Source organism: Panthera onca, chromosome E1 (genome assembly GCF_046562875.1).
Source record: "Panthera onca isolate mPanOnc1 chromosome E1, mPanOnc1 haplotype 2, whole genome shotgun sequence".
NCBI lineage: Eukaryota > Metazoa > Chordata > Mammalia > Carnivora > Felidae > Panthera > Panthera onca.
Genome location: NC_138352.1, coordinates 12,850,320 through 12,864,099, shown reverse-complemented (window position 1 = coordinate 12,864,099; position 13,780 = coordinate 12,850,320). Strand labels below are relative to the sequence as shown.

Below are 13,780 nucleotides of genomic sequence, written 5' to 3'. Positions count from 1 at the left end.
TCGGTCGTCACCACCAGAAACGAGACAGAGCCCTCCGCTTGTGGCGAGCACGGGGTGCCCCAGGGAAGGGCTGGGTCACTAGATGGTACACGTGAGACCAGCATTTAAAGAAACACTTAAACGCCCTCCACTGAGGTCTGGGCAGAGGAGTCGCCGTGCCCTGGGCGTCCTGGACAGTGAGTGGCCCTCGTCCACGTATCCCGCGCTCTGTTTTCACCGTACATCTTATAAAAAGCACTTAATTCTTTAATCCTTGTGGAACTTATTTTTAGTATATGGTTCGAGGTGAGGGATACAACTCACTCCCTCAGCCGAATGGACGGTCGTCCTGATAGCTGATTCGCCAGTCTGAGGCGCCCTCTGCAGTTTTCCCACGCCCCCGTGTGTGCGTGGCCCACGGGCTGTGGACCCCTTGTGTGATCACGGGGGCATCGGAGCGTGTTTTGTTCCGTGGCAGCTCACGGCCCTCCCCCGCGCTGCTCTTTCGGATAGTCTGCACTGTAGCCGGGGAAGCTGGGCGTTGTGCAAAGTCAGGCCTACCGTTCCGCCCTTCAGGGAGCGTGCACACAGGCCCTCCCCGGGGCCGCTCTGCCCAGCACCGCCTCGTCTCCGGTGCAGGGTTCACACTGTTCGTGCTCTCTGGGCGCCGTCTCCTTACCCTTCACCGCAGCCTGGGGAGTAGAGGCATCCCGTTTTCCAGATGAGGACACTGAGGCACACAGCAAGGCCCTTCCCAGTGTCCAGAGCCACCGGGGTGGTGCTGGTGCTCGGACTGAGCCCGCGACTCCAGAAGCCGCGCTCCTGGCGGCCGTGCGGCCCTCAGCCTGAGCGCCGTGGCTCCCGACACTTTAACTGATGCCTTCGTGGCGAGTGCCCTCGGGACACGTGCCGGGGACCGTCGGTTCTCGCTGCCCCAAGGAGCCGTGGAGACGCTCCTCAGGGACACGTGACCTCGGTTGAACAGGTCGCAGCCAGTTGGCCGCGCGGTCATCCACCCTGGTCGGCGGGGCTTGCGAGCTCGTGTGGAAAGTAGTCCGCTCGCGGAAGGCTTCAGGACGCCCGCGCCGCGACCTGCTTGCGAGCCGGGGGTGACGGTGACGCAGGGCTGGCCCTGCCGTCACCATTCTGTGCGGTGTCTCCGGGGCGGGGCCGGGACACAGGCTCCCTCCTCACCGGGCTGTGCACACAGAGCGGAGCAGGCCTGGCCGGCCGCTCCCTGAGGGCCCAGCGAGGGTGTGGACGGCCCAGTTGTGCGGCTGTCGAGTCGGTGTGCACGGGACAGACTGCCTGCCGTGGACGGGTTGGGTAGCGTGGCGCCCACGGTCTTCGTGGAGCTCCAGTACCGCACTCGTCCTGGGCTGGAACGTGGTTCCGTGCTGCCCGTGAGTCTAGGGAGAAACAGGCAGGGAACGCCCCAGAATCGTCTCGTCACACGCACCGTGTGTCTCTCTCGAAGCTCGCGTCCCTTCGGTCGTCGTGTGGACCCCGTGGAGGTTGGCCCCACTGCCTTGGCCTTTGCGGTGGCCGTCGAGCGGGGCGGGGGGCACCCGTGCTCCTGCAGGAGCCCCAGCCTGGGCTCGTCTCCGGGCCTGTTCTCAGTCTTGTCTCTTTTGTCCCCTCTCTGTGTCCAGAGCAGCCATCAGCAGGGACCCTTTCTATGAGATGCTGGCGGCGCGGAAGAAGAAGGTCTCCTCCACGAAAAGACACTGAGCCTGCGCAGTGAGCGGCCCCCGGCGTGCGAGGCGTGCGGCCCCCGGCGTGCGAGGCGTGCGAGGCCCTGGGCTCTGTCTCCCGTCCCCCCACGGGCGGGGCCGGGCTGCCGAGCAGGGGCGTCCCCTGCTGGGAGTCACCCCGGATTCATGGACACTGGCTTCAGCTCTCGCTGTCTGTTTTTAAGTGGGAGAGGGTAGGCGGTGGCACCGGCGGGGAGGGCGGGGATGCCCGAGCGGCGGGGGGGGGGGGGGGTCTTGAGCCTTTCTCTCCGGAAAGAACAGAGCCCCGCCCGTCGGCAAACCCGCCCCCTTCAGGTCTCTCGCTCGGCAGGTCTGACAGCGGAGCTCGAAGCCAAGCGGTTACCTCTCGGTTATCTCCCTGTGAAGAAGCCTTCAACCGTGCACCGAAAATACACGTGCTGATATATTAGTATATGCTGAGAAAAAAGTGGAACGGAAGACAAGCCACGTACTATAAAGATATATTTTTGTGCTTTAAAAGAAAGAGAAAGACAAAGCGCCTTTGCACGGCGTTCTGCCCGGCGTGGTGGCCTCTCCGGGGCGGCAGGTCCCCGGGCGGCTGGCGGGTGCCACGAGGGCTCCGACCCGGCCGGGACTCCGTGCCCCGCGGCCTGCAGCGGCCCGCATCTCCCTTCCAAGTGCCGGGGGCGCCGAGGGGAGGAGAGGGTCCCGGCCGCTCATCTTCTCTCTTTCCAAATCCTTCTTGTTGGGCTTTAAGATGCAAGGTCAGCCTTTTCCTTGAGCTAAATACCCAGTAACCAAAACTGTGAGGACGGTGACCCCAGCGAGGTTCCGGCTGATCTGCTTCTGACTTGGTGGCTCCCCGTCCCCCAGACCTTCCTCCTCGTTTTAGAGGACGGGGGTCTTCCCCGATCACCTTAGGTCTTTGGCTCCTCTGCCTCAAAGCCGGCCCCGCCCTGGGCGCATATTGGGGGGGGGTCCCCCGAGAGGCAGGTGGGGCGAGGGGTGACGAGGCCGGCCTCAACTGGAGCTGGCCTCGCCCCTCCTAACTTACGGTGTGAAGGGAGCCACGAAAGGCAGTCGTCCTGCTGTTCTCTCAGGGACTCTCGGGGCCGCTCCTGCCGCTCGTCCGGGCTGGATGGCGCCTGGCCCGGGCCATCCCGGCGCCCCCAAGCGGCCGGGGACCAGGCGGTGCACACGCTGCCTCACGGAAGAGGAGTTGGCGGTCTCCTTGGGCCGCGCCACCCCAGCTCCACCGGCACCGTTCGGTGGAAATCGCTTCCGTAAAAGGGCACGAAGGGGGTGCTGGGCGGGGTACCCTCTGGGGCCCCCACTTCATACAGGTCCTACCGGGGCTCGTGAGGGCGGCGGAAGGGGGTCTGGGCTGGATGCCCGCGGCCGGCCGGGTCCCGTGCCCCGGTTCTGGCAGATAGCAGAGAGGCCCCTGCGTCAGTATTCGTCTATTTATCAGAGGTGTACATAATCCGTGTATAGTTTTTTCTCCTTTTAGATTATTTTGTATTTGTTTAAAAAAAAAGAAAAGTTTTGTCAAAATATAAAATATAAAGAAATGACTGAAAGTTGTCGACAGGGTTTCCAAAAACTTATAATTATTATCCCAGTTGTCTTTCGTTTGTATTTTTGTTTCTTTTGTTTTGTTTTGTTTTGTTTTGTTTTGTTTTGTTTTGGCATTGGAAACGAGCGCCAAGGAACCGCAGCGAATAAACTCCACGTCTGCCCAAAGCAGCTGTGTCGTGTGCGGACTCTTTTTTTCCCTGGTGACCGTGAGCAGGAGGGCCGTGGCCAGCGGGCGCGCCCAGGCGGGGGGCGAGTGACCTCGGGCGCGCGGCCGTCCGTCCCGTCTGTCCGCGGTCCGGCGGTAACGCACGTGGGAAGTCGGGCGAGGCGCTGTCTTGTGCTCTGCAGGAGACCGCTCACCGCTTGCCCCCTCTTGTCTCAGAGAAACAAGGGACCAACCTCCAACGTCGAGCTAAGGTCGAGAAATGCGCCTTTGGCCGGTGGAACATACGTCGCGTGTTTCAGTTTACAGACGTGCCCACGCGGCACCGGGGAAGAGTCGCGGGGAGCCGGAACCGCCCAGAACACGGACGGGCCCGGGCCTGCCCCTCACTGGCGGTCCTTTCCCTGAAACAGCAGCGCCTTCCTGTTCCCGTCCTTGCTTCTCGCGGGTTTGGGGCGCTTCGCCTCCAGGCCTTCTCGATCTCTGCGGGCGTCTGGAGCAGGTAGCGTCTCCTAAACCCGTGCGCCGCGGTCCTCTGCAAGGGGCGTCTCGAAGAGACCAGCGTTCCTTTGCGCGCTTGGGGCCGGTGCCGCCCTTTTCCGTCGATCCCAGACCTCTTGCTCACAGCCCGGCCCTCCCTCCCCTTCCTCGCTGGACCGGCTGTCTCCCCGCCTGGCCGCCCCCGCCGGCGCCCTCCCTTCTGCGTGGGAGCCCTTCCCCCGTCTGTTCCCGGGATGTCCTCCTCCTCCCGGAGACCCCGGCCCAGCCACCCCACCCCACGTCCCTGCCACGTCCCTGGACTCCCCAACACCACCTGCGCTGCGCTCTCTTCTGTTGGGGAAGGAACGCTCTTCGTTGTACGGCTTGCTGAGTCTTGGGTTGGTTTTTTTTTTAAGTTTATTTATTTTGAGAAGAGGGCGGGGAGACAGAGAATCCCAAGCAGGCTCCGTGCCGTCCGCGCACAGCCCAACGCAGGCTCGAACCCACGAACCGTGGGATCGCGACCTGAGCCGAAATCAAGAGTCGGACGCTCGACCGACTGAGCCACCCAGGCACCCACAGCTCGCTGAGTTTTATGTAACCACGCTGCATTTAAATTGTACGGTGGTTTGTCTCAGCCCAGGCAGGGTCCCCCAGAGCCTTCCTCACTCCGTGCTCGTAAACACCACAGGGAAGCAGGAACCACTTGGTCCTGCACACAGAGAGCTTCAGGATCTGCGCCAGAGGCCCTTCCGGACGGGGCCGCTCCGTGACCGGCCGATTTGGGGGCCACCACTCTTTAGGCCTTCGTCACCAAGGGCCCTGGCCTGACCGAGGGCCAGAGGGCGCGAGGCGTGACCTGACACTGCCGGGGTAGCGAGAACGTCCCGATTCCAGCCCCGAGCCCCCCACGACCGCTTGGCTGAGCCCAGCGGGGCCGGGTGTTGGGCCAGCCTCTCTGAAAAGCCGCCCAGACCCCACGAACGCAGGGGGCTTTGCCGTGCCTGCCTCTGCCCGGTGGGGTTCGGCGGAGGAGGGCCTGAGCAGAGTGGACGTGGGGTCTGTTTTGCTCTTTACTTGGGTTGCCAGGAAGCTCAGGGTCAGGGGCGCAGTCCGTCATGCGACCCGGTCCTGCTTTTTTCACTTACCCTGCTTCTTACTTTTATTTTTATTAATAGACGGTATTTTTTAGAGCAGTTTTAGGATCGCAGTGATACTGAGGGGGCGGTACAGAGATTTCCCGTTGGCCTCCTGCCCCCGCATCGGCACAGCTGCCCCCCCCCGCCCATCCGCATCCTGCCAGGGGGTCTGTGTGTTACAGCTGACAGGCCTCCACTGCCGCATCAGCATCCCGCAGAGCCCACAGTGTGCCCTCGGGCTCCCTCTGTGGCTTTGGACAGACGTGATGAGCTGTAGCCATCGTTACAGCATCGTACAGAAGACATTCGCTGCCCTGGACGTGCTTCCCGCTCCCCCCTGTCCGTCCCTCCCTCCCCGCTGGCCCCCAGCAGCCACGTTTTGACCCTTTGTCTATTCTGTTCTTACCGTAACATCAATCTGAATTTAATCTTTTTTTTTAAAAAAAAAACAGAAATTTAAGGGGGCGCCCGGGTGGCTCAGTTGGTTGACTCTTGATTTCATCTCAGGTCACGGTCTTGTCCTGAGATCGAGCCCCACATCGGGCTCCGTGCTAACCGCACACACACAAAATAAATAAACTTCAAAAAATGATGATGCGATTGAGAACTTGAGGCAGAGAATGCTTTCCGAGAACTGACGATGTGGCCGGGGCTGGAGCGGCCCCTGGCCTTCCCGGGGAGCACGTCCTAGCTGCCCTGGGGCTGCTCCTGGGTGCCTGCCGCTGGCAGGGCGGACCCCAGCTTCGAACACGGGACACCCCCGTGCGGCTTGGGTCTCCGCCTCGCCGAAGGGGCTGGCTGCCTGTGCGCTCGGCAGGGTAAGCGGGACGCGTCCCCAGAACCCGCGCGCCTCAGCCCGGCTCGCCAGCCGTCAGCAGGAACGGGCTGTTCGCAAGCAAGGCAGGTGTCTCCCTGACAGAGGCCGCCCCGCGTAGACGGGGCCGTAGAGACGAAGCCCTTCTTTCTTCAGACACGCGGACCTAATGGCATCACGAGACACATTTGGGTGTGCGGTGCCACGGGGGGGGGGGGGTTGCCACCAGCTCCCCCAGAGCCACACGGCACCTGACATCATCCTTTCTCTTCCGTGCTTGAGCTAGTCTGTCCCCGAGGCTCCCAGGGCACCTGTTTGAAGACTTGCTAATCCCCTTATCTCCTAGGAATCAGCGGGGTCTCCTTTTGCTTTCTGAGGGAGGTAGAAATGCTCCTCCCTTACCGGAGCTCTGATCTTGACAAACCAGCCCTCCCGGTCGTAACCTCTCCATTATGAGACTGTCTTCTCGGGAGGTGTGGGGACGCACCATCCGGCAAGAGCTTGTGTGTCCGCCTCACCCAGGAGTCCCCATGGAAGCGGTTCTAATTATTTGTGGGCCCCAGGCCCCTCTGTGAAGCCAACGTGAGCTATGGACCGTCTCCACGGGACACCGCCCAGAAAGCCCTAAGTGCAGAATCGGCAGAGTCCCCCGTCCTGAGCCCCTCCGCGGGCTCCAGACGGAGTAGCCCTGGTCTAAGCCTGCCCACGCTTTCCATAGCTCGGGGGGGCCCTCAGGGGGAACCTGGGAAGCTGCATTTCAGTCCGCAAACGGTTCGCCTGTCCGCTCCGTGTCTGTTCCCTGAGGGACCTCAGTCCGCTCGCCCCACGGTAACACGAACACCACAGACGGGGGCGGCTTAGCCCACGGAAACGTACTCCTCGCGGTTCTGAGGGCGGGGAAGTCCAAGATCAAGGTGCCGGCCAGTGCAGTTCCTGGGGAGGCCCTCCTGCCTTCTCGCTGTGTCCTCTCAGGACGGCCCGGGGGGACGGAGGGCGTGGGGGGCGGGGGAGCAAGCTCTCCCGTGTGTCTGGAGAACCCGGACCAGTGCAGTCGGCAGAGGAGACGTCAGAAGCGACCCCGAGAGGGGGGCATCTGCCAAAATGACTCTCGCCAAGCGTGTAGGCGGAGAGCTGGAACCATAGCTTCTTTAGGCACCCGAGACGGCATTCACCTTCCCCAGGCAATTGTGTGACGCTCCTGACCGCGTCAGCCAACTCTGCTGACGCCCGGATGGCCGGTAACACCGCAGAGTAGCGCGACACCCCTGGGACTCGGACGCCAAGTTTGTGAGCTTGGCATGACACCTTCTGGGTGCTGGTGGCACCCTCCCTTAGAGACCGCAGGAAAGCGTGGGCTCCATCGGGGAGTCCTTAACACGTGCTGGCCCCACGGGGCACCAGTGCAGACTCGAGGGGGCACCTCACCCAACGTCAGGTGCACCGTGGACCCAGAGTCTGGAGAGCCTATTGAAACCCAAGGTCGGGGACGGGGGGTGTGCCGAGGAGACTAGGTGACTTCACGTTGACCCCGGGTTGAAATGGAGACAAGCAGGGGCGCCTGGGTGGCTCAGACGGTTAGGTGTCCGGCTTCAGCTCGGGTCATGATCTCACAGTTTGTGAGTTCGAGCCCCGCGTCGGGCTCTGGGCTGACAGCTCGGAGCCTGGAGCCTGCTTTGCATTCTGTGTCTCCCTCTCTGTGCCCTCCCCAAATTGTGCTCTGTCTCTGTCTCTCAAATAAATAAATGTAAAAAAAAAAAAAATTAAAAAGAAACAGAAGCAAGCAAGGAGTTAATACAAGTCACCAGACATTCCTCGGAGGCGGACAGTCAGGTTTCCGGGGAGCAGGGCCCAGACCGCAAACGAGCAGCCCGTGCACGTTCAGAGGTAAGTGCGGGTGCCGTGCAGACGAGGACGCGCCCACGTGCAGGTGCAGGTGTTTGTTGGGACGTGTGTTGTGTTTAAACTTCCCAGCGGTTATGACTTCACCTTCAACTTGGGATCCACGGGCTGGGTCTGGAAATGTCCGCAGACAGAAGAATATTCTTTAGACAGGTGTGTTAGGAAAAGTCAGTTTTCCACCTCCTGTGTGTGTGTGTGTCTCTCCTTTACCTTCACATGGAACACTTTGCTTCGGACGCTTCTGGATCCCTCCCCCCCAAAAAAAACCAAACAATCCGGAGCGATACCAGGTGGGTGTCCCACAGTTTTGCTGCGTTCGGGCACCGTCCACCTGGAGGTAGCAGCCGGCCTCACAGGTGAAGGGCTCGGTCCCTGGAGAGTGCCCACCCCCCCAAGCAGGGGGTCCCCAGGGAACCCACAGCTTCGGTCAGACTTGATGGTAAGCTGCAGTTTCCCATGATTCCCCTTCTCGGGTTTAATTTGCTAGAGGGGCTCACGGAACTCAGGGAAACCATTATATTTACTAATTTATTAAAAGATGTGATAAACAGCCAGGGGAAGAGATTCACAGGGCGCGTTCCAGGGGGGCATCTCGAATGCAAGCACTGTCCCCAGGAAGGTGGGGTGAGTCACCCTCTCAGTACACATGGATGCAGTCACTAACGCGGAAGCTCCCTGAACCCCATACTTTGGGATTTTATGGAGGCTTCCTTACTTGGGCTTGATCGATCACTTATCCATTTCCAGCCCCCTCTACTCTCCCTGGAGGACGGGGGGGTGGGCCGAAAGTTCTAAGCTTCTGGTCATGGCTTGGTCTCTCCAAGCCAGAGAAGGTTCACCTCTTACATTTAGGTCTGACCCATTTTGAGTTAATTTTTAAATAAAAAAAAAATTATTTAACATTTATTTATTGTTTGAGAGACAGAGCATGAGCAGGAGAGGGGCAGAGACAGAGAGGGAGACACAGAATCCCAAGCAGGCTCCAGGCTCTGAGCCATCAGCACAGAGCCCGATGCAGGGCTCGAACCCACGAGCCGTGAGATCATGACCTGAGCCGAAGTCGGATGCTTAACCGACTGAGCCACCCAGGTGCCCCTCCTTTTGAGTTAATTTTTGTGTGCGGTATTAGGTAAGGGTTAAAGTGAGCATCTTTGTCCTGTTCCTGATCGTAGGAGAAAAGCGTTCTGGGTTTCATCATTAGATGGGATGACAGCCGTGGGTTTTTCAGAGATGCCCTTTATCGGGTTGGAGATGCTTCCCTATTCTCCTCATTTGCCGAGAGTTTTAATCATGAATAAGGCTGAATTTTGTTAAATGGCTTTTGGGCACAGATACAGTTGCTCATGTGATTTTTCTCTTTTCGTTAGATTAGTACGATGGTTACACCAAGCAATAGTGGTAAATCAACTTTGCATCTCTCGGTGTAAAACCCTCTTGGTCATGGGTTTTTGTTTATTTACTTTTTTTTTTTTTTTTAAGTTTATTTTGAGAGAGGAGAGAGAGAAAGCATGTGTGTGAGCGGGGAGGGGAGGAGAGAGAAGAGAGAGAGAGAGAATCCCAAGCAGGCTCCATACTGTCGCACAGAGCCCAGTGTGCGGCTTGATCTTATGAACCAGGAGATCATGACCTGAGCCGAGATCAAGAGTCAGACACTGAACTGACTGAGCCACCCAGGCGCCCCCCTCATGAGTTTTTAAAAATATGTTACAGGATGGGGTGTCTGAGGCTCAGTCGGTGAAGCGTCCGACTTTGGCTCAGGTCATGATTTCATGGTTCGTGAGTTCAAGCCCTGCATCAGGCTCTGCACTGACAGTACAGAGCCTGCTTGGGATTCTCTCTGCCTCTCTCTCTCTGCCCCTCCCCTGCTCGCTCACTCTCCTTCTCTCAAAATAAATAATAAATAAACGTAAGAATATATACATTTTACTGGATTCAGTTTGTTAATATTTTGTTAAGGATCTTTTTGCGTCTGAACTCTTGAGGGACATGGTGATATGGTCATTTGAGCCATCACACCAGATTGGCGGCTCTGTGACAACGGGGACTCTGTCTGTTCAGGCCATCTCCGGGTTCCCAGCTCCTAGACCGCACCTGGCACAGGGAGGGCCCTCGGGACGGGTCCGTTGAATGAATAAATGCATGACAAGAAGCCACAGGTTGCTTTATGCCCGGCAGGATCATGGGAGTAGTTTATCAGAACCCGTTTTCTGCAAGCCAACAGAATGTGATTCAGATGCGTTAAGAACGTCTCGGGGTAGGTGCTCCGACTCGTAAGGTGGTCCAAACTTGTGAGGCTGGAGGTGCTCCGAAGTTGTAGGGGGGAGAAGCAGCAGAGGAAGGAGGAAAGGAGCCTGTTTCGGGCCCCCCCCCCCCCCCCCCCGCCTGATCCTTGGCCCATCTCCTGCCACCTGAGAGCACGCTCCCTGCTCACGGAACTCTCCTCCCTACTCTTCCTCTCGGCAGCTGCAAATTCTCCCTTAAACACCCGGCGGATCCGGGTGCAAATGCATCAACCCTGCACACGCTGTGAACAAACTGAAGGCTGCGGCTTGCTCTCTGGGTGCAGGGGAACTGTAAACGTCACCTTCCACGCCAACACCATCACCGTTGTCATGACCACCGGCCGTGTACTGTGTAAATACCACGTGGAAGTCGCTCTGCTGTGGAAGGCCTCCGGCCAGCACACGGCATAGATGGGATCTGGAGCCATTTCTCTGGTCGCTGCTGGACCGGACTCTTCTCCGGAGTGGCCAAGCCCTGAGGCCGTGGACTGTGATTCTAGCCTTGGCCTTCCCCACCTCCCCAGAGGCCACGTTCGAGGCTCCCGTTCCCGCGGTCGCCCTGCGCCGGGCCCTCCAATGACCTGTCTTCCGTGGGGCCGCCTGACTGCCCTCTGCAGCGTGGGGGGCTAGGACGCCCCATCACTGGTCAGCGGGGCGGTTTCCCAGCCAGCGCACGGAGACATCCATGAGAATATCCTCAGCACTCTTGCAACTTTTTATTTTCAGGTATTTTCAAACTTGTAGAAAAGTTGCAAGCATAGAACGGAGAATTCCCGTACACCTTACCCACCTCCAATTTTTAGATATTTTTCTACATTTCATTTGTTTTTTCCGTTCTTCGGCCTTAGGTTTCTGATTACAGGTCTTTCTTTTTCGTTTATCTCCGAGTGTGTGTTTGAGGACATTTATTCAGTCTGGGGGGCTAAATTACAGCTTTCTCCTGCCTCATGGGTGATGTGGGAGAGAGAATTCCCATCGGCAGAAATGCTTTGTGTCAGATTTTCTATTTTCTTCTTAAATAACTTTCTATGGAGTTTCTCTCGAGTTTTTCTATTCTCAGATCTTTCGGTGAAGGGGTTCCTAGTTTAAGAGCGCCCTGATCTTTGAATGTTCCTGGATCTAGTTCTTGCTAGAGAACTAGACTCTAGTTCAAGAATTCGACTTAATTCAACCCAATTCTGACACTGTCTACCCGAAGATAGCATCAGATTCCAAAGACTAAGGGTCTGGTCCTACAAGACTATTCCCCAGCCCCCACTTCAGATGCCAGTCCCCAGGGCAGCTGACAGCCTGCAGATGGGCTGCAGATTGGGGGTTCCAACGACCCCCTCCTTAGGTCCGATTAATTTGCTAGAGCAGCTCATAGAACTCAGGGAAACGCTGAGCTTTACCGGTTTATTAAAGGGTATGATAAGGGATGCAGGTCAACGGCCAGATGGAGAGACAGGAAAGAAGGTGTGGTGTGGGGAAAGGGTGGGGAGCTTCTATGCCCTCGCCAGGTGCACAGGGCCTCGACCAGGGCCTGGGCTCCCCTCCAGGCTGCCCCTCCTGGAACGAGGGTGGTGGCCTGGGAGCTGCAGGGTACTGGTGCTTGGAGGCTGGGATGACTGCTAGGTGGCTAGGCCTGGAATGTGCCCACGAAGCAGGACGCTCATGTTTTCCTAAACTTTCCAGAAAGAATCATCCGTGCCTGCCAGTGGCTTCACCTGAGTGAATTCACCTCTTTTTCCTTGGGCCGTACTGGTGGTTGGGCCGTGTGCCCTCCCGCTGGGGGCTTCTCCTGGCCTCCTTCCTGCCTTTTGTCGGGGCCGACCTCGGCCCGCACCTCCCTGGACCATGACATCACCAGCTTCGACCCTTGACCCTTACTACCACACACAGAGCTCGGCCTTCCCGCCCTGGGGGACAGCGCCCTCACCTGTAACTGCCCGAATACGGCCGCACTCAAGGGGCTGGACGGTTCGAGGCTCTCCCGGCTCGGACGTGCGGCCAGCGTCCCTTGAGGTGGTTCCCCTGGAACCAGTGACAGGTGTGGGAGGGGGCCAGGCCCCGGGCTCAGCCCCACGTTTTGACATTCAGATTTTGGTCTCATCTGTGCTGGTTCTGGCGGGAGACGGCCTTGGTGGAGGACGCAGTGAGGGTGCTGTTCCCGCCGGGCCTGCAGAGCTCTGTCTGCGTATCCACGGGGCGCGTTCCGGTGCCCGCTGCCCGCACAGGGCTCCTGGCCTCTCCGGCCTGAGCGCCCTGCGCGGGTGGCCCCTGCCCTTTAGACCAGCGTTCACCGTATGGTCGTAGTGGCTCCAAAGTTCTTGCACACGGGACGGTCGGCTCAGAAGAAGGGAGGATCCGGGTACGTTTGGAAAGCGAGGACCCCAGCTGGCACGTGGCGGAGTCAGATCAGTTGTGGATGGATTGTTCTCTCTCCTTTTTATTCTATGAGCTGCCCCTCCCCCCCCCCCCCCATACACCAACACACACACGCACACCTCCCCGCTCAACGTTCAGCTCCTGGGTTTTTTGTTTGTTTATTTTTGAGAGAGAGGGTGGAGGAGGGGCAGAGAGAGAGAGACGATAGAGAGAGAGAATCCCAAGCAGGTTCTGTGCTGCCAGCACAGAGCCCAGCTCGGGGCTCAAACCCATGAACCGTAAGATCATGACCCGGATCAAGAGCCAGACGATCGAGCGACTGAACCCCCCAGGCGCCCCTCAGCACCTGTTTTGAATGGACCTTTTTCTAATTAGGAACCTAATTTTAAGAATCCACGGGAGAATGAATTTTTTTCTGAATTACAGATCATAAAATCATCATCTGTTGGCCAGTGTTGGTCAGAAAAGAGAGTCTCTTGTGCGAGAACGTGTGAGCTGAAACGGTACGACGTCAGGTTAGTGAGCTGAGAGGCACATCGGATGCCTGGGGTGGGGACAGGCGTGTGCGGGGGGCCCGGGGCGGGGGCCACGCTGCATGGCTGACACGCCCGCGTTCCTCTCCGCCAGAGCCCTCCCCGTGTCAGGTGTCGTGACGAGAACAGCTTCGCGCAAGGGCAACGAATGGGGTGTCGGACGGGTGACGGAGGGAGGAATTACAGAGAAGGACCAGGGTGGGAGGTCACCGGGAACGAGGGAGCGCCGTGCCTCTGGAGGGCGTGGAAGCTCCAGGCGTGGGACCCGCGTGTTTGTGGACCACCGTGGGCTTCCCGCCCGCCGCGTGCTCTCCTTCGCCACGTGAACACCGTGTGGTCAGGGGGCCGTGTCTTGAGGGCCGTTGTTCTAGAATTTCAAATTACCGGCCTGACATGGTGCGTGGAGGTCTCTAACTTTTAATCTTCCTATTTGCGATCGCAGCGACGCTCTCATTCCTCGCGTGGGTTCGTCTTGCCAGACTGTCGGCCGGTCTCGGGCGTCTCTTCGAAAGACGGGCTCTCCTCCCGTCAGATCCGCAGCGGGTTTTCTCCCAGGGGCGGGAAGATCTGATCCCTTCGTGCGTTTTCTTAACCCCTTGTCCTTTCTTCTTCCCGTAGCGTGGGTCCGGCGCTCGGCTCGGTTGTACCCAATTGGACACCGAAGTGCCTCTCTTTGTCTCGGGGTAGGTGCGAATCGACTGCTATCAACCCGCTGTGTGCAGACGCGCGGTTCTATTTCCGTCCCTGCTCAGACGCGCCTCTGACAGGCCCGTCCCCGCTTGGCAACGAGAAAACTAAATTTAACTCAGCTTCGCCCGGTAAACAGTTCTG

The 13,780-nt window shown here is 58.7% G+C and overlaps 1 protein-coding gene across 3 annotated transcripts in view; it reads left to right on the top strand.

Moving 5' to 3' along the window:
• Positions 1-3,440, top strand: part of CYTH1 (cytohesin 1) — a 79,802-nt gene extending 76,362 nt beyond the window's left edge. For all 3 annotated transcript variants that reach the window (XM_078438072.2, XM_078438071.2, XM_078438073.2), the window contains exon 13: positions 1,632-3,440. In XM_078438072.2, the coding sequence (XP_078294198.1) occupies positions 1,632-1,710 (79 nt within the window). In that variant the 3' untranslated portion in view covers positions 1,711-3,440. The remainder of the gene's footprint in view (positions 1-1,631) is intronic.
• The last annotated feature ends 10,340 nt before the right edge of the window (positions 3,441-13,780 follow it).